The sequence below is a fragment of the Dermochelys coriacea genome, chromosome 18, assembly GCF_009764565.3.
Source record: "Dermochelys coriacea isolate rDerCor1 chromosome 18, rDerCor1.pri.v4, whole genome shotgun sequence".
Taxonomy (NCBI): Eukaryota; Metazoa; Chordata; order Testudines; family Dermochelyidae; genus Dermochelys; species Dermochelys coriacea.
In genome coordinates, this window is record NC_050085.1 from 12,076,672 (window position 1) to 12,101,221 (window position 24,550).

Below are 24,550 nucleotides of genomic sequence, written 5' to 3' on the forward strand. Positions count from 1 at the left end.
AGCTTTAGGCAGACCTTCCCCCACCCCTTTTTTCTCTTTGGTTTACTCCAAAAGATTACCCCAAAGTGACTGGGCAGGCAAGGGCGCAGGGGCGGGTGTGTGTCTCTTTAAATGCTCTTTGTGTCAGCACGATAAGGAATTTGATGGCTTTATCAGAAATACCAAAGCTTTATTTAGCAGGGTGAGGCGAGCGCCACTCGGCTCCGCACAATCTGCTGATAAATGGCAAAAAAAAAAAAAAAAAAAAAAGGGAGTGGGGGAGGAAAGTCTAAACTTTCCTTGATTGCGTTCACGCACAGCTGGGGTTCCCAGGCCCTTGGGCACATTCCCCTCCAGGTCCCAATGTCACTTCGCTGCCGGATCTGCGCCATAGTCACTGCTACCAGGAGAGCTCTTTGAAAAGAGAAAAAGCAACTTGTTCTCCCTCCTCACCTGGCCCTCATTACCTTTCACTCCGCCTCCTCACACCTCCCTCTTATCTCCTACCCCTCCATCTTCAGGCCCTTCCCCCTCAACTCTTCATACCTGCAAATTACCCCTCTACCTCTCCTGCCTTCACTCCTGCCCCCTCTTAGCCCTTCTCAGCTCTCCCCGCCCCACACTCACTCCCTTCTCCCCCTCCCTTTCCCTTTGCCTCTGATCCCTCCCTACCCCAAGCCCCTCTCACCTCTGCCCACCCCCATTCAGACTAGGGAGGGAAACATGACCTGCACCTTATTATTTAAAGGCCCCAACATCCCTGTTTAAACCCAGGGGTGGCTGGGCCCCAATGAGGCGCCTGGGTTTGCCTGGCTTGTCCCTGTGTTGGGCAGGAGCGCTAAGCAGAACCAGCTCTCCCAACAGTCCTTCACCTGACGCCTGCTCCCATTCTCCAGCTCCCTGCACTGGGTGGATCTCCTGCCCTGTTCTGGAAAGGGGGCTTTTGCGGGGGAGAGCTGGGTTGGGGGAGGCGCAAGTAATACCTGGAAGGGGCAGAGAGAGAGAAGTCCTGGGGTGGGGTGCCATTGGCCTGAGGAGCTCTGACTCCCTCCTGATTCCAAAGAGCGGAATTGCCATGGGGGCTGAGCCAGTGAATGCCAGGGGCCGAGAGCCCTAATAGAGAAAACTGGCATGGAGGGAGGGGGAGAAGACGGGTCCAAAAGAGCTGGGGCCTGCAGTTTAGGCTCTACACCTGCCCACCGCCTGGTAAGGAGTAGAAGCTTCTAGTGCTGATGAGTTTCTTTGGAGGGAGAGTGTTTTAGACTAGAGTGTCCCATCTGTGTAGAGATGTCGCTAGAACAAACATTGGCATTTAGAGCCAGTCCAGAGTATCCCTGCCTGCCCCACACTCTGTAATAGACAGGAACCCCCAGCCCAGACACCTTGAACATTGGGACCAGTTGGATTCAGACTGGAACCTGACCAGACCCAGGCCCAGCTTTCTGTCTAGCATGAAGAGTGAACTCCGGGGTGGGGGATCTGTTCCCCAGGGGAGTTTGTCCCAGTGCCAATGCTGGTGAGGGGCAAGCCTCAGCAGGCAGAGAGACTGGGTTCAGGTGCTAATTTGAGTGAGTTCCCCATTACCCAGAAGGATAGACACACAACCAAAATCAGGCTGATGTGCTCAGTGATGCCCTGGGACCCTCCTGCGCTGAACGGAAAAACAAACCACCAAAAGCCTCTCGTCACTCCTATCTGCATGTTTATGGGAGTCAGGTGCAGTCTGAGCAAGCTCAGGCAGGGACGGCTCTGTGTTACAAGAAATTTTCACGTTATTACTATTATTATTACTAGGCATTTTGCTTTGTAGATAAATGGAACCATGATTTGGTAGTTAGAGCACAGGACTGGGAGTCAGGACTCCTGGGTTCTGGGCCGCGCTCTGCTACCAACTCAGTGCAGGCAAGTCAGTTAACCTCTCTGAGCATCTCTAAAATGGGACTTATAATGGCTATGGTAATAATAAATACACAAGGGGATTGAAGGAGATCTAGAATTAATGGGCCTGATCCTAAGCAGGAGCAAATTGGCAGAGCTCCATTTAAGTCAGTGGAGTTACACTGACTTACCCCAGTGGAGAGTCTGGCCCTATATTTCTATAGCACTTTGAGATCCTGAGATGGAAGGGGTAGAAGAGGGCATAGTGTGTGTTCTGATTTATGTTTATTGTTAATAATTTCCATCTGTTATGCAGGCAATGCAACTGTAACTGTCCTGGCCCCTTCCTGATCTCGCACTTCCTCACTTCTTTCCATTAATTTCTATTCCTCTTTCTCTCGATCCCCCTCTCTCCTCTGCTTACACACACATGCAGACATCAACAGATCATCTTCTCTTGGCTCTCACCCACAGGCCTGTTTGATGTGGTTTCCAGAGGGTTTGAACCAAGTTCCCCATCTCTCCCCCTGTCATCAGGAAGCCTGCTGCGCTCTCTGCATCCACCCGGATCTGTTTAACTCTCTCCTAGGGACGCTCGCCACCTAGCAAGCTGTCTTTTCTGCTGTAGGCCAGACCAAAGAGAAGAGAGAGAGTGCCTCAGTCTGCTTTCAGTTACACTACTCCTCATTGCCGGTGCTGCTCTGCGCAGTTATTCCCAGTTTACACCAGTATATCTAAGAGCAGAATCAGGCCCTGAGGTAGGAGAGGGTGAAGAATCAAGGTTGAAAACTTTGTATGCTGAACATTAGATGTTGGCTTGCTCTTGTTTCAGGATCTCTACTTCCCTTGCTCAGCTCATCAACTGTCATCTTGTTACCTGCCTCTGTTCCTGCCCACAGCAGACTGCGTAGGTCTGCAGAAGGGGGCAGAGCCCTGGGACTCTGGCTTTGGGGTGGCTTATGTCTGCAAACTCCCTCTGGTGAGATTCCCACATCAATGTAAACCAAGTGCAGTCACTGTCCTGTCTGTGGTCATTCATGCTGATGGCTGCTAGGTGGTCTGTAGGAAATGACTAATTTATCTTGGCCCACTTTCTAGCAGGCCCCTCCCAAAAAGCTGCCTCAAACTTAGCGCCAACTGGCCCCCTTGTTGGAGGTACCAACAGGGAGACCTAGGGCTGAATGGGCCATGGAGAGTGTCCCCGGAGCCCTGCCTCCTGAATGGGGTCAAGGCACAATGGCAGGGCAGTGCCTGGGCGAAGCTAGCACTGCTGGTACCCACGCTGTCCGTGGAGGTGGGCTATGCAGAGGCCGTCGGGCCACCCAGCCTGCATTCCCGGTAGTGAATTTAAAAGAGTGAGCCTCATAAAATGAGCTGTGGGCTGTTTCGGTGCAGGCAGAGGGAGCCAGGGGTGCTGGGATAGTTTAGCTCCCTCCTGAAGCTGGCTAATAAAAATCAGCCCTGATTAGGATTAGTCCAGCTGGCACTCAGCTGGCAGACTGATAATCTAATAAAAATTCCCAGGATTGGTTTACTCTGGGGAGGATTTGCTCTGGACGCGGGAGGAGCAGGATTAGCCCAGCTGTGATGGGTATCGGAGGGGCAGGGTGGGGAAAGAGGGAGAGGGAGGGGGCAGAAAGGGGTGGCGGAGTGAGACAGACAGCAAGAGTAAGTGGAAGTGACAGGGTCAGCCCAGGCCTTTGTCCTACAGCCTGATTAGAGAGTCTGTCCCCAGTTTCTTATACTTTGGGATGTTGTTGGACAAACTGGAGCTTAATTCTGTCAGAGCGTGGGAGAGATTGGAGTTGACGTCCCGGGAACATATTCCTTGTTGTGCAGAAATCCAGTCCCTGATGGGAAAATATAAAATGCTCATCAAAGTCCTGGTTGAGCTGGATGGCTGGGGAGGGCTGAGCTCCGGGCTGGTCCCCATCAAAGCTGTCATCTTGCTCCAGTACGGAGGCATTCAGTGCACAGGGCCTGGCAGGCGGGGGAACTTGGGTGGGGCAGGCATGGCTCCACTTGATGTTGGGAATGAGCTGGCAGGGCTCTGTGGGAGGCCCGTCAGAATCTCCTCCCACGGCAGAGATGGGAAGCTCCAGAAGCCAGGCTGTCGCTCTTTTAGCTGGAGCTATCATCTCCCAGGCGTTGAGTGATATGGCAGCAGCAGCAGCCAGGATGCGAGAGTGAGAACTCAGCAGGAAATATCCCATTCCACAGAGGGATCCCAGGTCTGTGCAGAGCAGCTCTCTAGCATCTGTGAAGGGGAGAGCTGCCCTCAGCTGTGAGCTGCAGGTGGCTCCGATTGGCTTCCATGGGATTTGGGTAGAACAGGACCCCCATCTGGTAAGGCAGGTTAGGAAATTGCAGTGGGTTTGGACTCTCACACTGACTTGCAAGAACGATGCATCTTTGGCCTGTTGCAGTTTGGACGTATTTCTCCAGCCAGACTCTGTGCACCATCATCCATGTATCCCACTGCGCTGTGTCGCCACTATGTTGGCAGCTTGAAATACACCTATATCACACCAGCAGTAGCCTGGGGAGCTATGAATGTCCCTTGTATGCTGCATGGCTGCTGTCCCGGGGGTTGTGTTCCCCTCTCCTATTGCACATTCTTTAAAGACAATAACCTGAAGGCTCACACTTTGCATTCATTGCCTGTGTCATATACAGTCAGGCTGGTGTTTCATTGAGCTGGATTGTGAGAAATAGCCCCAAACTACTGCCTGACACTATTCTAGATTGTTGGTCTTCTCTATCCCCCCACCCCTCCCCATACATACACACCCATTATGGATTAGCCTGTCTGCCCCTTCCCTAGGAAGTTCATCACAACATCCCAGCCTTCTTGCATGCATGTGATGCCTTTGGGGACATTACACTTGGATAAGGAGGGGACACCCTGATAGGGGGCCTTTCGGAGCATTGCAGGGTGAGCCTTGCCTGGAGTAGGGGTACCAGATCAGCCAATCTAGATGTGTGTAGACACAAGGGGAGGAATAATCCAGGATGTAGACACTCTCCCATAGCCTGAATTCAATGAAGAAATGCCCTGTCCACCTCTCCGCTCTAATGATTTTTAAATAGGGGTGACAGTTGTGAATGGGCCTGGACACTGTACCAGTTGAGAGTGCATCTGTCCGTGGTCCAGAGGGCCTGCAGATTATTCCTTGAAGCTCCAGGATGTGGCGATTACCTGGAAAGGACCTCCCCTTTCCCTCCCTAAAGCCCCTTAAATGACACAAAAATAAATAAATAACTAAACCACTGTCCTCTTCCAGGCTTGGGGAGCTGCATTCGTGATTGTTGACTTGATGAAATCCCCCTGGATGTAATGAGCTGATTTTCTGCTGTTAATATTGCATCTGCTGATGAAGAATTCGTTAGGATAATGGAACGAAGCTAAAATATAAATGACTCGCTGTCAAGAAGCAGCTTTTGCTTGTGTTCTCCTGACAGTTCTCTGTGGCAGGGGGGTGTGGGGGGGGGGGAGAAGGGCAAGGGGCTGGCCCTGCAAGGACGAGGACACATGTCTGGGTGTGTGCCTTGGGAAGTGACTCAATTGGGAACCTGGGAGCTTGGGGCATATGCCAGTGCTGGGCTGTAGGCCATGTCACTGAGTGGATTGAAGGAGAATCAGATGAATCAAACACTGCATGAGAAAGGGATCCGCTTATCACTGTTCTTTTATTTGGCAGTGAGCTTATCTGATCAGTATACAGGGCTCCCACAAGTAAACAGCCTGCTAATAAAAGTTGCCTCTTTGGTAACCCTCGGGACTATTACCAAGGGTGATGGAAAACACGCTTAAAGATTATTTGCATTTTTGTTCCAGGTAATTTTTGTGACTGAAATTTTTATGCTTTGCAAAGTTGCCAATTCTACCCCCAACGGCTGAATTTTTGCACATTTTGACATGAAAATGCATCTTCACCAGAATGACTTTTAGAAATGCAAAATTCTTGCTTTCACTGGAGAATAAGAATATTTTGATGAAAGTGAGCCCGTTGTCACTAAGCAGCATTCTTATGTTTGAGTGGAAAATCTCAAGATTTTTGCTTTCTTTAAAAAAAAATAGGGCTGTTTTCATGAGTACAAAATAAAATAAAAACGTCTAATACAGAGAATTTTTAATTTCATTGTGAATGTTTTTGCTCAGCTTTAGCTAACGTTGATTTGTTTGTCCCTTGAAGGGGTTTTGTGTGTATGTGAGAGAGAGAGTGAAAGGGTTGTTTTTAAAACGTGTGGGAAAAGGACTTAAAAACGTTTTCAGGTATCCTTGCTATCATCATGGACTGTTTAGTGCACTTCATTTCAGCACTAAACTAAACATAGTGTTGTCAACTGTCATGCTTTTATCACGAGCCTGGCAATATTTGGTGTTTTTCTTCAAGCCCCACATCCTGGAGTCAAGTGACTACTTGCTAATCTCAGCTTCCCTTAAAGAACAGAAAGTTTGTAGCCCTTGTGTTTCATGAGAAAAAAGACTGAAATTGTGCCCCCCTGAAGGCCCCAAGCTCAGAAGGTGAATTAAAAGAACCCAGCATTTATTATTATATTTTTTACAAATTTAATGATTTTTAACCCAGTCTCATAATTTTGGGGACCTGATTCCTGATGCTTGACTGCTTGGAGTTGACAGTACTAAACATGCTGCATTTCATTAGTGCATGGCTTGTCTTGGATGGTTTTAGACGCAACAAATCCAGCATCTTGGCAGGAGATTAGACTAGATGACCCTTGCAGTCCCTTCTAACCCTATGATTCTGTTCTATGGGGAATCAGGCCCATGCAGTCTATAAATCTTCTGTGTAGTTTTTAAAATGATGCCTCTGCCCTAGAAGACCCTGGCTTGTGCTGTATAGGCGCGCACAGGCTTTACAGCGCACAAGCTGCTCTTCTAGCTAAAAACATTTGTTTGACTAGATCACTCTTTGCAAAAGACCATGGATTTAAATGACCTGGGGTGGGAGAATAGGGAGGAGAAGACTCATGAATACAGGTGCTTAATAATTTTTGCATTGAAACATTTGGCAGAAAAAAAATCTGTTTTCATCAAAAAAAATGTTGGGTTTTTGACAAAAATACAGAACCCAGACGTTGTTGCCTTTTTGGCTGCCACCAAAAAAAAAAAAATTCAAAGAAAAACATTAACTGAAATTTTACAAAATTGTTGTTATTAAAATGTTTTTTTTACGCAGGAACTTGAACTAGTTTTGCAAACTAAACAAATTATGTGAGTTTGTTTGCCCTGTAATCAGACACCTGGGCCTTTAGACTTCTTAGGTGGTGGGGAGAGGGGAATGAGAGAGAGAGAGAGAGAGAGAATTATGTTTTATAGGCCTAAGTCTGCTGTCATTAAATTTAGTAGCAAAATTTCCATCAATGTCAGCGGGGCTGGATCATCAGACCCTACGGCTACCCTTGTACAAGTGTGTAAGGTTATGTACATGTGTTTATTGGGAGGCCGTGTGTTAGTGGACATGTGTCCATGTTTGTGTGCAAATGTCAAAGTGCACTTTAGAACTTTTAGTGTATGGTAGCAGGGTTCACATGGACAGTTACTGTGTGGCAGGCTAGCATGCTGTAGGTTCACCCCCATCTTGCTGCACACCAAGTCTGAATGTGGACAGGTGCTTAGCTGCATGTTTGTGAGCGTTGCCCAAGGGGGATATGTCTTGTGTGCAGGTGGCAGTGTTGCCCAGGTGACTGTTTATAACTTCCCTGAGATTGAAGCACGCTCTAGGGTTATTTCACACCCTTCCATCCCCCACTAAAGCATTGCCAGGCCATCCCACCCATAGCCTGACATGTACTTTCTTGGTGAACTCTGGAGTCCTTCTTTCCACCTGATCCTGCCCAGTGGTGTGGCAAACAATCTGGCAGCAGCCTGATTCCCCTGAGAGGGAAGGAGGAAGAGGTCTCTGAAACTCCAAGTGCCCTTATCAGAAAAATGACCTCTTGGGATTCCCTCTCCCTGCCTACTGCATCACATGGGCTCAATTTACTAGTCATATGGTACCGGCCCAACCTGGACTCTGCAAACCCAGCTGTGCCACTCTGCCTCTCACTCCATCAGCCGCAACAAAGCTCTGCAACGGCAAGTTGGCTGGTGCTTTGAGGCAGGATGTGATCCAACCTGCTCTCCAGTAGCTGTCTTGGCTGCCCAGGGCTGATGGCAGTTAGTGTCAATGAAGCTGGCAGGTCTGGCTCAGAGGGGGCATTTCCTTGACCCTTTGCTGACCATAACAACACTTTATAAAGCATCCCAGGCTCAGATGGGCCAATCCCAACAGAGATTAGAGCGTCAGGTACAGTTGCCAAGTGCCATGTCTAGCCCTCCTTATCCCATGGAGAGTGAGGAATGCTGTACCATCATTGTGGGGGGGGGGCAAAAATGATAATGCAGAGATTCCACCCCTCTGCAATCCCCCCCCCCCAAAAAACCTGTGCCAGGGCAGCAGAAGTTTATGGCAAGCATGGGTCAGACCTTCAGCACATCATGCCAGTGACTTGCCTTGAGAGGCGCAACCCTCTCTTCCATCTTTATGGACCTTGCCAGCTACGCAGTGCAAAAAGTGGGAGGGAGGATTCCATACACAATGGCCAGTTTGTTTTCCAGAACTACCACCTCCTCTCTCCCTCCCTCGCCAGCCATATAAGTGAACAGAGGGACTCCTGCCCCTGGGATTTGCGTACTGATGGCTGATTTGCATTGGGGAGGCCAGACTTTCCACCACCCAGGCAAGTTTCCAAGCAGAAGAGCTGGAAGGGAGCTTCTGTCTGAGGTTTGATTTGTTTTCTGGCTGTTGGTATTGGCATTGCCAACTCCAAGGCTCCAAATAGCATGTCAGACCCCATGAGATGGGCTTAAAAATCATGAAAGCTTAAGAAACAATAAATGTTGGGTTCTTTTTTCTTTGCTTGCTGGGTTTTGAGCTATTGGGGGTCACAGTTTCCAGCTTTTCTCAGCAACCAGGAGGGCTTAACACTGGCTTTTTAAAATAAAAGCAAAGCTGAGATTCTCATGTAACCCCGTGACTCCGGGAGCTGGGGATTTTAAAAGGAAACAAATATTGAGAGACTTTCCATAAAATCCCAGGAGTTGGCAGCACTCTGACCCAGTCAGTCTAGATTTGTGTTTGATACAGGCTTGCACAGACAGATGTCAGTGTGAAGCCAATCCAGGAAGCCCTAAGACAAGACAGAGAGAGGGGCCACATTTAGCAGGGCAGAAGTGGCGGGTTGAAACCTATACACCCCATTGGCCAGCCATGGAGTTCTACAACCCAGCTGCACTCCTCTCTACTATGGCAACGTGGCCCATGGGGACTACCGGTCCTGTTGTGCTCCATTTTCGTCAGGGGGGTGGTTTGGAGAAATGGAGAGTGGGATCTGCTGAGGAAACCTGAGAGAGAGGCAGCTAGAAAGAGAGAGAGGAGGCGAGAGTAAAAAAATGAAAGGGAGGAGAGGGGGTGGGGTGTAAGAAAGCGAGAGAATGGAGTTTGGAGAAGGAGACAAGGTGACGGGTGTAGGGAGATGAGTGTGCTAACAAAGAGACCAAAAGCAGAATTGATTTTCTCTGGACATTTTCTGAGGAGTTTTTACACCTGCCACTTAAAGCAAAGGACCAGATCCTGAGCAGACATAAATCATCACAGCCCTATTGAAGTCACTAGGGCTACGCTGATTTACACCAGCCCTTCTGTAGTCAGCGGGGCTGTGCCAATTTATATCTGCTTGGGATCTGGCCCCATCATGGTAAAAAATCTTTATAAGAAACCCGATCATGAGCAAATTCAAGCCCTACTTTGCTGACACTTTGGCCACTGCGCTTGGCAAGTGCATCCTGTTGGCTTGGGTGGAGTCACTATCTTTGGGCTGGTCCCGACCATCTGGGCAGCCAGCTTAAAAAAAAAACCCGTAACCCCCCAAAACCCCACTTTGTTGGTTTCTTCCAGTCCTGTGCCCAAATCCTCCCAAACTCCCAATAAACCCTCTTGCCTATTCTCATCCAGTCTGCCACCTGGAGTTTGTGGTGTGTGTATGTGTGCAGTTTTCTTTTTTCTTGGGGTCCCCTGCCTCATCATTATCTTAATCACTGTTGTGTTAAAAGTTTCATGCTTCCTTTGACCTTTCTTTTTGGCCTGGTTATGCTGTTTAGCCGCTTCTGACACTCATCCCCTGGTGCTATTGCCAAGGAAACCCAGCGCATTGGCCTCCCCCCCACCACACACTTGTCCCTTTCTGTTTTTTTCTTTCCTTTTTTTTTTTGTCTTTTAACATGGTTTTCTTAAAAAGTTTTTTAATCAATCAAATTTGAGGCAGAAAATAGGCTTGGTCACGCCTGGTCCTTGGGTCGTGTGACACTCACTCAGGATCCTGACAGCTTCTCAAAAGGGGGACTTGGGACGGTGTGGGGAAGAACAGCATGTTTCTCCAGGAAAGGGCCCGTTTCCATGACGCTGCCCCTCTCCCCCGCCATCCACTGGGCTGACACGGACCCGAGGCGTTTCAAAAGGCCAGAGTTGGGGAGTGTGCGGGGAAGGGGAACAAAACAGAATTGGGATGGAGGTGGCAGTGGGGGGTCGGGGGGGCGTGTTGGCGGCCTTGACAGCTGCCCAGGTTCTTTGCAGCACTGACTCGTTGGGGAGCCAGCAGGATCGACAGTAATTTAGTCAGGCTGAGCGGGGCCTGCGAGGGCCCCGTCCAAATCCGCATAATCAGGGGCTTTTCATAAATGTCCCATTTTTCATCCCCCTCTGAGGCATTTGCTCCGGGGGAGCCGGTAACCCCGCCACAGAAGGAGAAAGGGGATAAGACACAGCTACTGGGTCCTGGTACGCGGCCCCTCATGCTTCTTTCCCCTTCCTGCTTGCTTTGCGCACGCTGTGCTTTCCTCCTCCTCCTCTCTCTGTATCTGTCCAACTGCCTACAGCCGAGGGCCCTGCTGCCCTTCGCCCAAGCCATACCCGCTCCTCCCAGAGTCTCACTGACTGCACTGTGGCTGTCTAGGCAGTCAAGGGCTGCTTCGTTCCAGGAAGGGCATGGGGCGGCAGCGTCCAGCTGCTGTGTGTCTATCCATGGGCTTCCATAGGGTGATGCCAGCTTACACCAGCCAAGTTCCTGGCCCTCTGTTTATCCCGCTATCTCTGACAAACTGCCTAATCTGATCTATCCCAACCCATCACAGTAGCGCTCCCCACTTCCCTTTGCTTTCTGTTTCGCCCTCAGTCAGTAACAGCGCTAGCTCTCCCCTCCCAACCCCACATCCCTGCGCTGCTAGTCCCATTGACCCACCCGGAACTGAGTGCTAGATATATCAGGGTCCACCCTGTCCCTTCTCGTTTATTGTCTGCCTCCCCCAAAGTCTCTCTCTTCCCCCACTTTCTTTTCCATCATCTTTCTTTCCTCCCTACCCTTTCCATCTCTCCTTTCCTTCTCTTGACTTTATAATGAATGATTAGTTTTAATTGGTTTGCTTAGGCAGCCTGACAGCAAATTAGCAGGAACCAGGCCATGGCACCCCATCGCTAAGTTGGGGGTCTGCTGTGTTTTGCAGATGGTGGGTAGGGGGGTTAGGAGAAGAGAGTCCCCTCCCAGACTCCCCCTTTATGCTTGTCCCTTTCCCTTCCACTCCTGTTATGCTTGACCAGTGTGGTGGGGTTTTTGTAATATGTGTTTCATAGTCGGTGTCTATGGCCTTTCCTTGTTGATGGCATCGATGCAAAGAGCCAGGATTGATTGTGTAGGATGATGATTATCTTTGCTCTTGTTCGTTCCATGCTATCCCTTTTGTGGATCTAGGCCCTGGAGAGATGGCCAGGGGTCACCTAGATAACCGAGGCATCAGCCAGTCACGTCCCAGCTCCTCACGGCAGACTTTTCTCCCTTCCCTTCCTGTTAGCTGTTGCTGGACCAAGCTCGCCTCCACTCAACGGGTTTCAGCAAAGAAAAAGGAGAGGGAGAGGATTGGGATTTCCCAGCTCCCCCCTTTATGGGGGTGCTTGTTGCGTGCCAACTGGAGATTCTTTGGGACAGTGAGGGAGCAGCTTCTCCCCAGAGGGCAGGTGGGGGTGTGTGTGTGGACAAGAGACTGGGTGAGGGGTCTCTGTTGTTTTATGTCATTGCAATAATTTCCTCTCTCTCTCTCATGAGAAAGAAACTGCCAGAGGGAGGGGAAGGAGAGGAGTGGGGAGAACAAGCCCAGGAAGAGAGCTCTTTCTAGTTACAGAGACTGTGGGCTGAAGGATGGGACATCTTGTTTTGGGGGGCAGGTCATGAGCTGTTTTTGCTGCTGGCTAGCTAGGTTTGGAGCACAGGGCTCTGCTCTTTGCAGGGGGCTGCGGGGGACTGGGAGCTGGCTAACAAGTCTGATGGGCGTAGCTGCCGCTGCCATGGGGGAAACAGGAAGACAAAATGTGTTTCCCTTCCGTATCTTCCCGTTCAGCCTATTTGTTTTGCTCTGACAAAGCCAGGATCAATAGGAGGAGTGGGGAACTAGATGTAATTATCAGAGTCAGAGCCAGAGCTTCAGGCTGGAGGTCTGATGGAGTCTTCTATTCTTGCTAGGCCCCAGCTTGCTCTCTCTGCCATGCCTAGCTCCTCACCTCGCCTTGCCAGCCTCTCCCACTGCTCCCATGGGCTACGGCAGAAAAGGGGACTGTTGTCCCATGCTGCTCTCTGGCCCCGTTGCGGCTGGGCTGGACCTCCTCCATGCACTTGGAGGCTGGGCCAGGTGCTCATCCCAGCGCTTGGGGTTGGACTGGGCATAGTGCTTTTGGGGGTTGGGCTCTCCTCCTAGCACCTGTCCATCCTAGTGCTGCTGGGCTGGGCACCCGTCCTGATGGTGGGGGCTGGGCTTGGGCTGCTCTCTTTATCTGCCTTGGTTTTTATTCTAAATCATCTTTTTAGCAGATGATGAGATCGCCACCCGTGCCCCTAGACCAGGTTTAACTCTCCTTGGCTGGAGCAGTTGCATGGCTTTCTTGTGTGCTCAAACTCTTCTGTGTGTTTATCAAGGGGTATAGATATAATGTGTTAGGCTGGACAGAGCCCAGAACACTTTTTCTTGCTAATGAATACTGGACTTTCTCAAAAAGAAAAGGAGTACTTGTGGCACCTTAGAGACTAACAAATTTATTAGAGGATAAGCTTTCGTGAGCTACAGCTCACTTCATCGGATGCTGTAGCTCACGAAAGCTTATGCTCTAATAAATTTGTTAGTCTCTAAGGTGCCACAAGTATTCCTTTCCTTTTTGCGAATACAGACTAACACGGCTGCTACTCTGAAACCTGGACTTTCTCAGTTGTCCCTCTTCACAGTTCCTCAGTTCATTCCCTCCCTCGGACCCGGTAAGCCGCACTAGCTCAAGGTTTATATCTGAGCATGTTTTTCATGGCCCCCAGGAGCATCTGTGGAACTGAAAACAGAGGAGAGCTGATGTCCTCATGCTATTTCCATCATGCAGGAACTGGGTCCCCTGCTGCATAGAAAACACAAACCAGTACAAAGTCTAGAGCCTGCAGATCAGCTGGTACAACTCAATGCGGATGCAGCCGTGACTGTTGTGGCAAATGCCATGATGTGTCACCTTGCCACAGCCTGGCCCCTACCCCTCCAAGTATCCTTTTGAATACATTTCTGTTGGTTTTAGAGCTCGCAAAAGTGAGAGAGGCTCTCAACTCAAGTGTGGACAGGTGCAGTGCAGGTTCCTGCCAGTGCACCTCAAATTGGACCTCCAGCATCTATTGTTCCTCCAGTACGGCTAGTCCCTCAGCACCTCTGGCTCAACTCTTGCTCTCCTAGCCCTGCATTCCCACACAATCCAGCCATTGCACCTCCGTCCTGACCTTCAGCCCCCTCTGCTAGTCCAGTGCGAGACTCCTCACACAGCTTTGCTAGCCCTCTTACATCCTGAGCTTTTATCCCAGCCTTGGGCATCTCCAAAGCAAGGACTCTCTGTTCATTAGGAGATTTCTTTTCTTTTTTGTGAGTGATGTGGACAAGTGTCTACTAGAGGCTGGGTTGAGACCTCCCAACTCATCTCACCTGTGCCTCAGCTGGCTCATTCTTACTGAGGTATCCCTGCAGCACACAAATATCCAGGGGGAGAATATTTGTTTTGAATAGATGGAGAAAGCAAATGTCTGGTGCAGGGCTGCTGGAACAAGTTGTATAGTGGGGGTGCTGAGAGCTATTGAACCAAACTGTAAAACCTATCTATGATGGAAACTTCAAGCCAGGGGGTATGGCAGTACCTCCAGCACCCCTAGTTCCAGCATCTATGGTCTGGTGAGCCATAAGTTCCCTTCTGCCTCTTCTGACATGTGCTGCTGTCAGCTGGTATTTTAAGCCATTTTGGGTTTTGTCATCTTTGTCCAGCCTCTTTGCAGCTCTGGTGGTGACAAGTCCTGCACATCCATTAGCCATAAGAATGGGGACTGGACAGCTTGTGGGTTGGGAATGGGCTACAGAGCCTTTCGCTCCAGCAGGACTGATTCAAATCCAGCCCAAGCTCAGCGCCATCTGACAGCCATTCATTGGGCTGTGCAGAGGACTAATCACGCCTCATCTTTCCTCCACAAGTACTCGATCCAGTCCAGACACATGTCTGCATCCCAGAACTTACAGCTGGGCTTGCTGCTAAGCTGGCCCACTTGTTGGCTGTCTCAGCAGAGAGCTCAAGGGCTGAGTGGACCGTGGAAACTGAACTCCACTTTCCGTGTGTGTGTGTGGAAGCTCTCAGCGGGGGGGGGGGAGGGGGAGTTTGCTCTGCCTTTTACCAAGCTGTAACTTGCCTTTAAATTTGTTGTTGTTTTAGATTGCAGTAGTACCCAAAGATGCCTGGCACTGTACACCCCTATAGGAATGCACAGCCCCTGCCCCAATGAGCAGACAATCCATGGTCTCCTGGGCTACTAACCCTGCCCTCTCACCAGCACTCCAACTCACATGTAGAGAAGAGAACATGTGCATGGATATGCTGCCCCTCCCTGTACAGCCCCATGGATTCTGTAATGATCACAATAGCTCTTTGCACTAAAATAGCCCCTTCCAGCCTAGGATCACCAACCACTTCACCAAGGTGGGTGGTGCTAGAGTGGGGAAAAGGACTCATCTTAAAGAAACCCAGGCAACGCAGCGTGGGAGTGGAACCCCTGGAGTCCTGACCTGCTCAGAGCCTACCACCAACCACTGTGCCACCCGCAAATGAGACCCCAAAGCCTGCAAAGTTTTGCAGCAGGCTGCCTCCTACCGTGCCCGCTGGTTTGCTCAACTGCTGACAGGAGACCTTCCCCCGCAGCCTGCCCCTCAAACATACACTATCCGCCTTCCTGGCTCAGCCAGTGTGCTGTTCCTTTAAGATGAGTGCGCCGTGGGAATTGCGCGCCAGTGCCAGCTTTCATTCCGAGCGCCTCTCCCGCTGCCCCCCTTTGGAAAGTTTCCTGCCCAATTGTTATGTGCGATCCGATCTGAAAGTTGCTCTCTAAGCTTCTTGTCACATTTTGACTTAATGAAGTGCAACTGGAGTGGGAATTGGGGTTCATCACGCCAGTCTCGCTGCGCTCCCTTGTTGTCAGAAAACAGGGGCGGTTGGGGACTGTAATGCAACGCTGCAAGTCGTTATCATTCCGGTCAGTCTGTTTAACACAAAATTAAACAAAGAACTAATTAGTGCCTCATGAATTAATAAATGCGCAGTTGCTGGGTAGGAAGGGGAGGAAGGAAAAAAGGTTGTTGAAAGAAAGATACTGAAAAAGTCGAATTAGGATGTTGTGTCAAGGGAAAAGGGGAGAAAAAGAATCGGAGTCCACTTTGGCGAAGAGTTTGGGATTCATTGGTTTTCCCGGAACACGCTCCCTCCCTCTGCCCCCCACCTCCCATTTGTCCACTCCAGAGCAGAGCTGAGTAGCCGGGCACGGGGGAAGAGGGATGTCCAACTTGCTCCATGATGAGCCCTGTAAGCCGGGGCTGGGATCCAGAGGCTGGTAGCCATATTTATAAATATATAAATAAATATATATAAATGGTATAAATATTTATAGAGAGAGGACTTTGCTGCCCAGCTGTGGGAGCTGGTGGAGATGCAGGCTGAAAGCCCCTCCTTCAAAGGGAGACAGACGGGGTTGTAGAGGGGGGATGGCGAGTGCTCCCTTCTGCTCACCCAGAAGCTTTGGAGTCACAGATGACAATGAGTCCTGGAGCCCGGCTGCTCTGAAGTGGTTCTAAGCCACCCCCAAGAACTCCCCCTCCCTCCAGCTCTGGCTCCTCACTCTGAGGAAGGCACCAGTCCTGGAACTCTCAAACTACCGCAGAGAGAGGAAGGTGAAGTGGAGAGAGCCAAGGAGAGGGAAAGTTGTGTAGGTGGCGAGGGACAGGACAGGGCAGGCCAAGGAGGCCTGAAGGCCGTACAGGCAGGCCACTTGGAGTGTATTTTATCTGAGAATTTGAGGCTGCTGCAATAACAGTTTTTAATCCCAGATTAAACATGCCCCAGAAGCACCCCCATCCCCTGGTCCTTGCTGTGCCAGACCCCCTCCCCATAGCATCGAATGAGCATAAAGGGTTGAGGGAGGGGAGTGGCAGAGCCAGGGGTAGGGGTCCCTGTCAGATCCCCCGCCCAAGTCTGGCGGTGCCCTGCCCCACAGGTGGTGTGCTGCTGAGCGGACTGCGCTCTGGCTGGGAAGTCAGACAGAGCTGGGGGAGGGAAGAGTCCATCCTTAAGAGGACATGTCAAGTACAATTAGCGTTATCTGTCTAAATATGTACTGGGAACACAGAATACAAGAGGAGGCCTGGCTGGCTTTAATGGAGACATATGCAAGGTCATATTGCCTCATACAATCCCCCAATCTGATTTGGGGATTACACATTCTAAGTAAATTGGCGTTATTCCTCTTGCATCACTGATAAGCCGAGGCCGAAATAAGGGGGGAAAACAATTAAAAACCCAAACCCAACAATTGGCCATACACTGGGGCGGAGGAGGTAGAGCCAGGGAGGCAGGGAGAGTAACGAACAGAGAGCCCAGGGAGGGAGAGTGAGAACAAAAGGGAGAGAACCAAAGGGAGAAAAAAGTGAGCTGGAGGGAGACAGACAGGCCGAGAGGCAGAGGAAGAGGGAGTCCAGGTGGGGAGCTGTCAGTCCCTGCAGCTGCCAGAGAACGCAGCCGTGTCCCCAGCCTCGTTAGTGTGGGGTTTGATTGGGGAGGAAGGAGCCGGAATGGTTATGTATTTTCCTCATATAAGCGGCTCCTTTCACTCCGCGTCCATCCATCCATCTGGGATTTCTCATCAGCTCCTTCCCACTCTGGGTCCTGGCCAAAGCCAGGCATCTTTCTCTGGCACAGCGTTCGGGAACTGGCGGAGTGTAAGTGACAGGAGGAGGTTGTCTGATTGCAGAGAGCACCGGGACCCCAAAACATAAGCAGCCAATTCCTGCAGGGATGGCTGGGCATCCCAGAGCTGAGACCCTCTTGCTTCTCCCTTTGGTGGTATTCCTGGCTGGGGGGACTGGGTTGAGAGAGCATGCTGCCTTGTAAGGGAAATGCAGTGTGGTCTAGTGATTAAAGCAGGGCTTTGGGAGTCAGGACTCCTGGGTTCTGCCATTAACTCAGCGTGTGACCTCGTCAAGTCACTTTCACTGTGCAGTCCCTGCAGGCCCAGCTGTAAGTGGGGTAACAGCCATCTCTCCGGGGGCTGTGCAGAAAGACTCATCAATGCGTGGGAAGTGCTTTGCCATCCTCAGATGGAAGGGGCAGTATAAACAGCCAAAATCTCCTCATTCCACAAAGGCTCCCCGAGCCCTCTGTCACCTTCCCAGTCGCCTTGAGAAGGGACCTCGTATCTGGCTGCTTTCTGAGCTGTCAGCCCTCTCCCCCTGCTCTCCTCCCATGGTGGCTGTTCAGAATAAGCCCCTACGGAAGTCTCACGGCGCAGCTTTTATGCTCTGTCACATTTTTGGAACATATGGTTTTAAATAATTCAATGTACTTTTCATGTGTTTCGCTGGGATTTCTTATCTTTTTTCCTTGTCCCTTTGCTCCCCATTCTCTGCTTTTCCCCAATACCTAAAGCCTGCAGATGAATGGCTAGAGAGCATGGGCCTTGTGACCCCATACTGCATCCCTCGTGGCTATCATCATGTCTGTATGCCAGGGAGGTCAGAGCTCCTTCAGCCACCGTGACATCCCTGCCACAATGCTCCTGAGCCTCTGGGAGAGGCAGGATCAGGAGGGTGAATGGGAGGAGCATGGTGTTGGGGGTGGAGTCAGATGGATGGGGGGCATGCAAGTGGAGGAGGGGTCAGGGGAGAGTAGGAGGGGCATGGAGGTAGAGGAGGGGTCAAGAAAGAGTGGGAGGGACATGGAGATGGAGTCAAATGGAGGCCAGCAGGAGGAGCCTTATACATGATTTGTAGTGAGCATGTGTGAAAGAAGCAGCAGCCCAAGAAAATCAATTCCTAGAAAATTCTACTTCATAGTTGTTGGACTGTCCCTGTTACCTATCAGCCAAACCCTGCCCTATAGAGAGTTCCCTGTACCCACTTAACTATGTCCATCCCAGCCCTGTAGGCATTACCCCATCCCAGAGCTCTCTAGAGCAGTGGTTCTCAACCAGGGGTACGCAGAGGTCTTCCAGGGGGTACGTCAACTCATCTAGATATTTGCCTAGTTTTACAAAAGGCTGCATAAAAAGCACTAGCGAAGTCAATACAAATGAAAATTTCATACAGACAGTGACTTGTTTATACGGCTCTATGTACTATAAAGTGAAATGTAAGTACAATATTTATATTCCAGTTGATTTATTTTATAATTATATGGTAAAAATGAGAATGTGAGCAATTTTTCAGTAATAGTGTGGCTGTGACACTTTTGTATTTTTATAGCTGATTTTGTAAGCAAGTAGCTTTTAAGGTAAAACTTGTGGGTACGTGAGACAAATCAGACTCCTGAGAGGGGTACAGTTGTCTGGAAAGGTTGAGGGTCACTGCCCTAGAGCACCAAAGCAGGAGCACTGTGCATCTCCCAAGGTGCACGGCACACAAGCCTCATTGCAGTGCACCATGTAGCCGAAAGCAAAGCAGGGCTGCTTTGTTGCCAGGCAAATCCCCAGGGTCCCACACCTGCCCTTTCTGTAATTGGGCAAGCCCCTTGCTCTGTCATGCCTCTATATCTGATCTGAGCACCCATTGTGTGTTATGGCTTCCTGGGCCAGGGGCATTAACCATCTTCCCTCTTTCCTCCTCAGGATGAAGTGACTTTATAGCTACAAAAAAGGCGAGAAACCAGGCCTTGAAATCTCCGAAAGGTAGGAGAGACATCCAGGCTGCAATGGGTATGTCTCCAACCCTCCTGGGTTCTCTTTACCTCTGCATGTCTCTCACATTCCGTGGCCTGGTCTTTGTGGCCTTGTCTGCACTAGGGCTCCCGCTGGGACTAAAACTGGGGAGGCTGAACTGGTGTTAGCAATAGAGGGAGAGGATAGTGGGGAGGGTCTAGTGCAGACATGGCCTGTGTGTGTCTCTAACCCTGTGTCCTTGTCTCTACCTGTCAGTCTTTGTTGGTTCCTGATCCTGCCTCTTTGTGGGGCCTCTCTTGGCCTCCTCTCTGCCTTCCCCATCCTTGCTGATGCCAAGGCATGGATGGACACAAGGGTCCTGGCAGAGCAGGCTGTGCTTCCTCCTCTCCTTAGCCCATGGCCTGGCATGATAGGAGATGGAAGAGGGCTTTGGTCTCTCTTTGTGTCTCAGACTCCATCTTTAGAAAGTTGGGCTGGACTCAGTTTGACCAGAAGCATGCTGAGACGGTGATGTCTGTGCTCAGCCCTGACATGGACATAGACTCATAGCTAGTAAAACAGCAGCATGGCTCAAATGTGGCAGGGGTGGGTCTGTCTGTGTCCCACACTGCATCCTGAGCTTCTCCAGGCAACCGATGGGAGCAGCTAGATTCAGTATGGGCCTGTTTTCACTACCCTTCCTGAGGCGTCGCCAAGATACTGAATCTAGCTGCTCCCATCGGTCCCTCTAGGCTCTCAAGTGGTCTGGCTGTCCTGTGATCTCCCATCACCTGGGCACCATTGCGCTGGTAATGACAGGTCTCTGGAATCACTTGGGGGTGTCAGTGCTTTCTGGAAGTGGGGAGGGGGTGTTTGCAGTAATGTATTGGAGTCCCCAGCAGAAGAGGTGCAAAGAGAGCTGTGGGATCAGTGAGTTAGGGGGAGAGGAGGGGTTGTCTTCTCTTGGGGCGCATGGGAGCCAGATCTCAAACTCCAATACTGCACCTGCCCATTCTGTACTGCCTTCCTCCTTAGTGTATGTCTGCCCTGCAATAAATGACCCATGACAGCCACAGCTGGCCCAAGTGAGCTGCCTTGGGCTCATCAGTGCCGCCAGTGGGATAGCAACAGTATGACATGGGGAGCAGTCTGGACCTTATGGCCAAGAGCATTGGAGGCCTGGGGGTTGTGGGTAACTTTCCTCCCCCCTTGACCACCATTTTGACCAAAAATATGGGTGAATCTGTGAGAGTGTGAGGGATGGACAGACAGACATTAGTTCCCCTCTGGCTGACCACCGTGACTGTGTCAAACCCAGGTGCTGCCGAGGCTACCCAGCAGAGATGCTCACGCTGGCTAGCCCCACTGAATTGGTTGTACCTTGAGAAGCAAAGGACGAAAGCAGGCCATGTCCCCTGCCTCCCAGGGTGTGTGAACCCAATGGCAGATAGGCCATTGCCCTCTGGTTCCAGGGGTATACGCCCCCCTCGCCCAAAGGGCTAGGAGGAGGGAAGGCTGCTGAATGAATCCCATTGCTTAGAGGAAAACACAGTAGAGTGACCTGAGCACAGGACTGGGAGCCAGGAGCCCCACGCTTCTAATCCCCACTCTGACATTGGTTCCTTCATGGCTTTGCAGGCGTCTCCACGTCCCTGGCACTCCTCTCCACCCAGCTTGGTGTTCTAGTTCTTATGCCAAGCCCCCCTGGGACTTGCGGCTGGACTGGGCAACTCTGGAGGAGCTCCCAGGCCAGGCTGTGTCAGAGGGGCCCCTGGGTTGGGCCCGGCGGTGTCAGAGGTGACCGGTGGAAGGCCAGTGTTATGTAAATATTTCTGCTGTAACATGGCAGGAGTGAATGGCCCGGTGCGTCCATCCATCATTGCTGGGGGACAGAAGGCTCCCTGGGAGCTCGGGGAGTGGGCGGTGCGGGGGATGCAGACACAGGCAGCATGTGCCCTACTCATAAACTGTTTGTTTTCTTTCTGTCTCTCTCATTTCGGGGCACCCCACTGGGAACGACTCTCTGTTTTGTCCTCGCAACCTCTCTCCCCTGCCTCCTCAGTCCTCACATTTTCTCCCTCTCCCCCCCCCCCCCCAAAATCCCCTGTTCACATTGCGGCTTCTTTCTCTGACTTCAAAGGCTCCCCATCATTGTTTGGGATCTGCAGGCAGTGGCCCTGAAAACGTGATCACAGCCGGGCACAGTGTAGGTCACCACTGAGCACCATGCTCCAAGTGCTGAAAGGAACAGGCAGATTCTTCCCTTTTCATTCTTCACAACCCTGGTTACAGCTTTCTCCCTTGCTGTGCTCCTTCTTCTTGCTCTTTTCTCATCCCTTTCCTCTCCCTCTCTTCTCCCTTATCCACTTCCTTCTTCCTTTGCTCTCATTCTGTCCTTCCTTTTCTGTTCTTTTCCCTTTTCCTTTTTTCTTTCTCACTCTCCTTTCTCTAGCACTATTTTGGTTTTCTCTATCTTCTCTTTCACTCTCTCCTTCTCACTCTTTTCTGTTGTTCCCTGTTTTCCCCCTCTTCGCACTCCCCCTACAAGAGGGGTCAGGTTTGGTTTCCCCAGGGGCAGAGGCAGTTGTTCAGGGAGGTGTTTTCTCCCCATGTCTGTTCCGTGGCAGGGTTAGTTTGGCACTTGGCTGGGTTTCTGTCTCGTTGGTTGTGTTCCGAGTTGCTGAGGACATGTAAGCACTGGATTAGTCCAGACCAGCCTCTAGCTGTACCTCCCCAGCAAGGCACTTGCTTGATGCCTTTGTTCAGAGCTGTTCTGTTCTTCCGTGGGCTGTGAACTGTTAGCTAGGGCCTTGTTCAGGCAAGGACTCCGGATCCTTCACTGACACAGAGCCAGCTTCTAGGCCCATGCTCTGTACTCGTCTGGTATGCCCCGATTAGGTTTAATATTGCAACAAAACTCTCAAACCCCAGACAGTTCATACGAAAATGGAGAAACAGGAGCCCCATGCAGTGTGATATTTGAGCTGGGGGTGGCTCAGAGATACTCAGGGCTTCTTCAGGCTTGTGGTTTTGAGCAGAAATCCCAGATCATTTTTTCAATGCACTTTGGCCAGAGATCACTTTGTTGCACTGCAACTTGGGGAGTAAGGAACTTGTACTCAATCCGACTCAGAACCGGCTGCTGTGGAGAGCAATGTTTCTGGGTTGTGAACTGGCCTCTGGCAACACCAGGATTTCCCAGTGACCCTGCATCTTCCTGCCTGGGGCAATCAGCCAGCACCTAGCTTAGGCTCCCTCCACTGCCTTCTCCTGCAGGTCCCTGGGCTGGGTGCTTAGGGTCTCTCCTGTCCCCCGAGATCAGAAATCTTGATGCTCGTGCCTTTGCGAGGCTGCTTTAATGAGTGAGGAGCCCACCAGCAATTGTCTCTGGCTAAATAGGGATATTAAGGGACATGGTGGCAGGGGTTATGGCATAATAATTTGTCCTAACAAGCTGGTGTCACGTTCTCCAAGGCCTAGCCGTGCCGAGAGCGAGAGCAGTGGCAGGAAGAAGCTGCACTCACCGACCTGCCAACCCAGGTTAATGAAGTGCTGCTCTGTTTAGGGGTCAGAGAGCAGGAGCCTGGTCACCCTTCACTCTCCAACCCGGGGCAGCCAGTGGGACGGCTGTGGGCTCTTTATTGAGCTGAGGGCTCTGGGGGAAGGTGCCCCCAGCGCATTAGGGAATGACTTGGCTTTGCCCTGCAGGAGCAGTGTTATGCCATGTTGTGAGGCTGGCACCTCCATGCTGTGCAGGGCTGCGGCATGCTCCCTGCACACGGATGGCTCATTGCTCCCTTGGGAGACTCCCCGTGCGCTCCCTGCTCTGAGCTTGCAGGGTAGACCCAGCACTACCTGTTTGTTGAGAGTGACCGTGCTAAAGAGGAGGGCTCTTGACTCTCAGAGATGCAGAGACTCCCAGGCCAGGAGAAACCGTTAGGATCATCCAGCCCGAGATCCTGCAGAACCCAGCCATAGAAATCTACACAGTGCCGACTTTGCCAGCCAGCGGGACTGATGTAAGCTAGTACCCAGGAAGTTAGAGCTACTGGGGCAACCGGTGTGCTGCCAAGGACAGACACTGTGCTCAGATGCACAAGGATGGATAGATAGAAATAGAGCTCTTCCTCTGCTCCTCCCCTTCTCTGTCCCTCGCTCTCCTTTTCCTTCTCTTCTCCTTGGCCCTTCTTCTCTTCCCTCCACGCCAGCCTTATGCCGGAGCTGGAAGTCACTTATGTCTCTCACAGCTTAGCATGGTCACGTAGCAGGGACCTGGCGAGGATTTTACTGATGCCCCAATCAGATGTGTTATGGCATATGCTGTTCCCAGGTGTGGCCAGTGCCAACGCTGGACCTCCATACTCTGTGCCCCGGGCCTGTGTGTAAGTGCCCTGGGGCAGAGCCCAACTGGCTTTGCTGTTTGGACAGCACCTGGCACCTTGTGGACACTACGAGAAACAACTAACTTATGGTAATGACAGCACACTGGGGAGAATCCTCCATCCCAGGCTGGCAGGGTGATTGGCAGGCTTGTTGGGGTTCCTCACCCCCTCATACGGCAGGACAAGTCACAAGGTGAGCCTCCTCTCAGCTGGCTCAGGGCCCTCAATACAAAAGAACAGTCAGATCTGCCTGTCTCCTGTTCCCAGTCTCCTCTCTGTTCTCGAACCCCTTCCCTGTTCTTCCTTTCTCTTTGCTTTTCTCTCTGTCTCCATCTCCCTTCCTCTCTTTCCCTTTCATCTACTCGGAACGCTTTACTTTACTTCCTTGTCACCCTAATTGATTGCATTAACCTTTCAGCGTATTGGATTTCCCCAGCACCGTGCAGAGAGTGCTGTGCAATATGCTTATAATCTGGGCTGTAACAGACAGGGAGCAGTCAACAAGCCCCTTTTCCAACAGGTTCCGCTGGCAACTTGTTCTCCAGGAGAGATGCTGATGCTGCCCACCCCCACCCCGCTGCCCTGCTCCCCCTGCCCAGCACTGCAGCCCACCAAAGCCTGGCGTGTTGGCTTTGCAACCGGAAGGATGGGGGAGAAATTATTTGGCTTCCCTGCCTTCTCCTGTTCCCTCTCCACATGAATACACATTGAATTCTCCTCTCCCTTTCCCATCTCCTTCCCATGCCGTACAGAATATTGGCCTGGATGAGCAGAGCCCTTCGATTCCTGCACAGGGCTAGCTATAATCCTGCCCTTGTTTTCCCTTGTGCCTCAGTGTGTCTCACTTTTGTCCTGTCCATTAAAGAGATGCTGCCCACTAGTTTACTGTAGGCCCTTCAGTTAAATGTTGTTTTCAGAGGGAGGGGGCTACGGTACCTCTTGGAATCTATATGTATTTTCATACAACCATGCTGTGCTGGCAAGCTAGCAGGGGGCAAGGGCTGTAACCAGACTGGGAGTCA

At 51.1% G+C, this 24,550-nt stretch overlaps 1 protein-coding gene across 3 annotated transcripts in view; it reads left to right on the plus strand.

Annotated features, from left to right (window-relative positions):
* The window catches only part of CASZ1 (castor zinc finger 1), a 265,669-nt gene that overhangs the window by 101,197 nt on the left and 139,922 nt on the right, over nt 1-24,550 (plus strand). For 2 of the 3 annotated variants that reach the window (XM_038377051.2, XM_043499951.1), the window contains exon 3: nt 19,117-19,203. In XM_038377051.2, the coding sequence (XP_038232979.1) occupies nt 19,200-19,203 (4 nt within the window). In that variant the 5' untranslated portion in view covers nt 19,117-19,199. The remainder of the gene's footprint in view (nt 1-19,116; nt 19,204-24,550) is intronic. The other variant, XM_043499952.1, reaches the window with a different exon arrangement.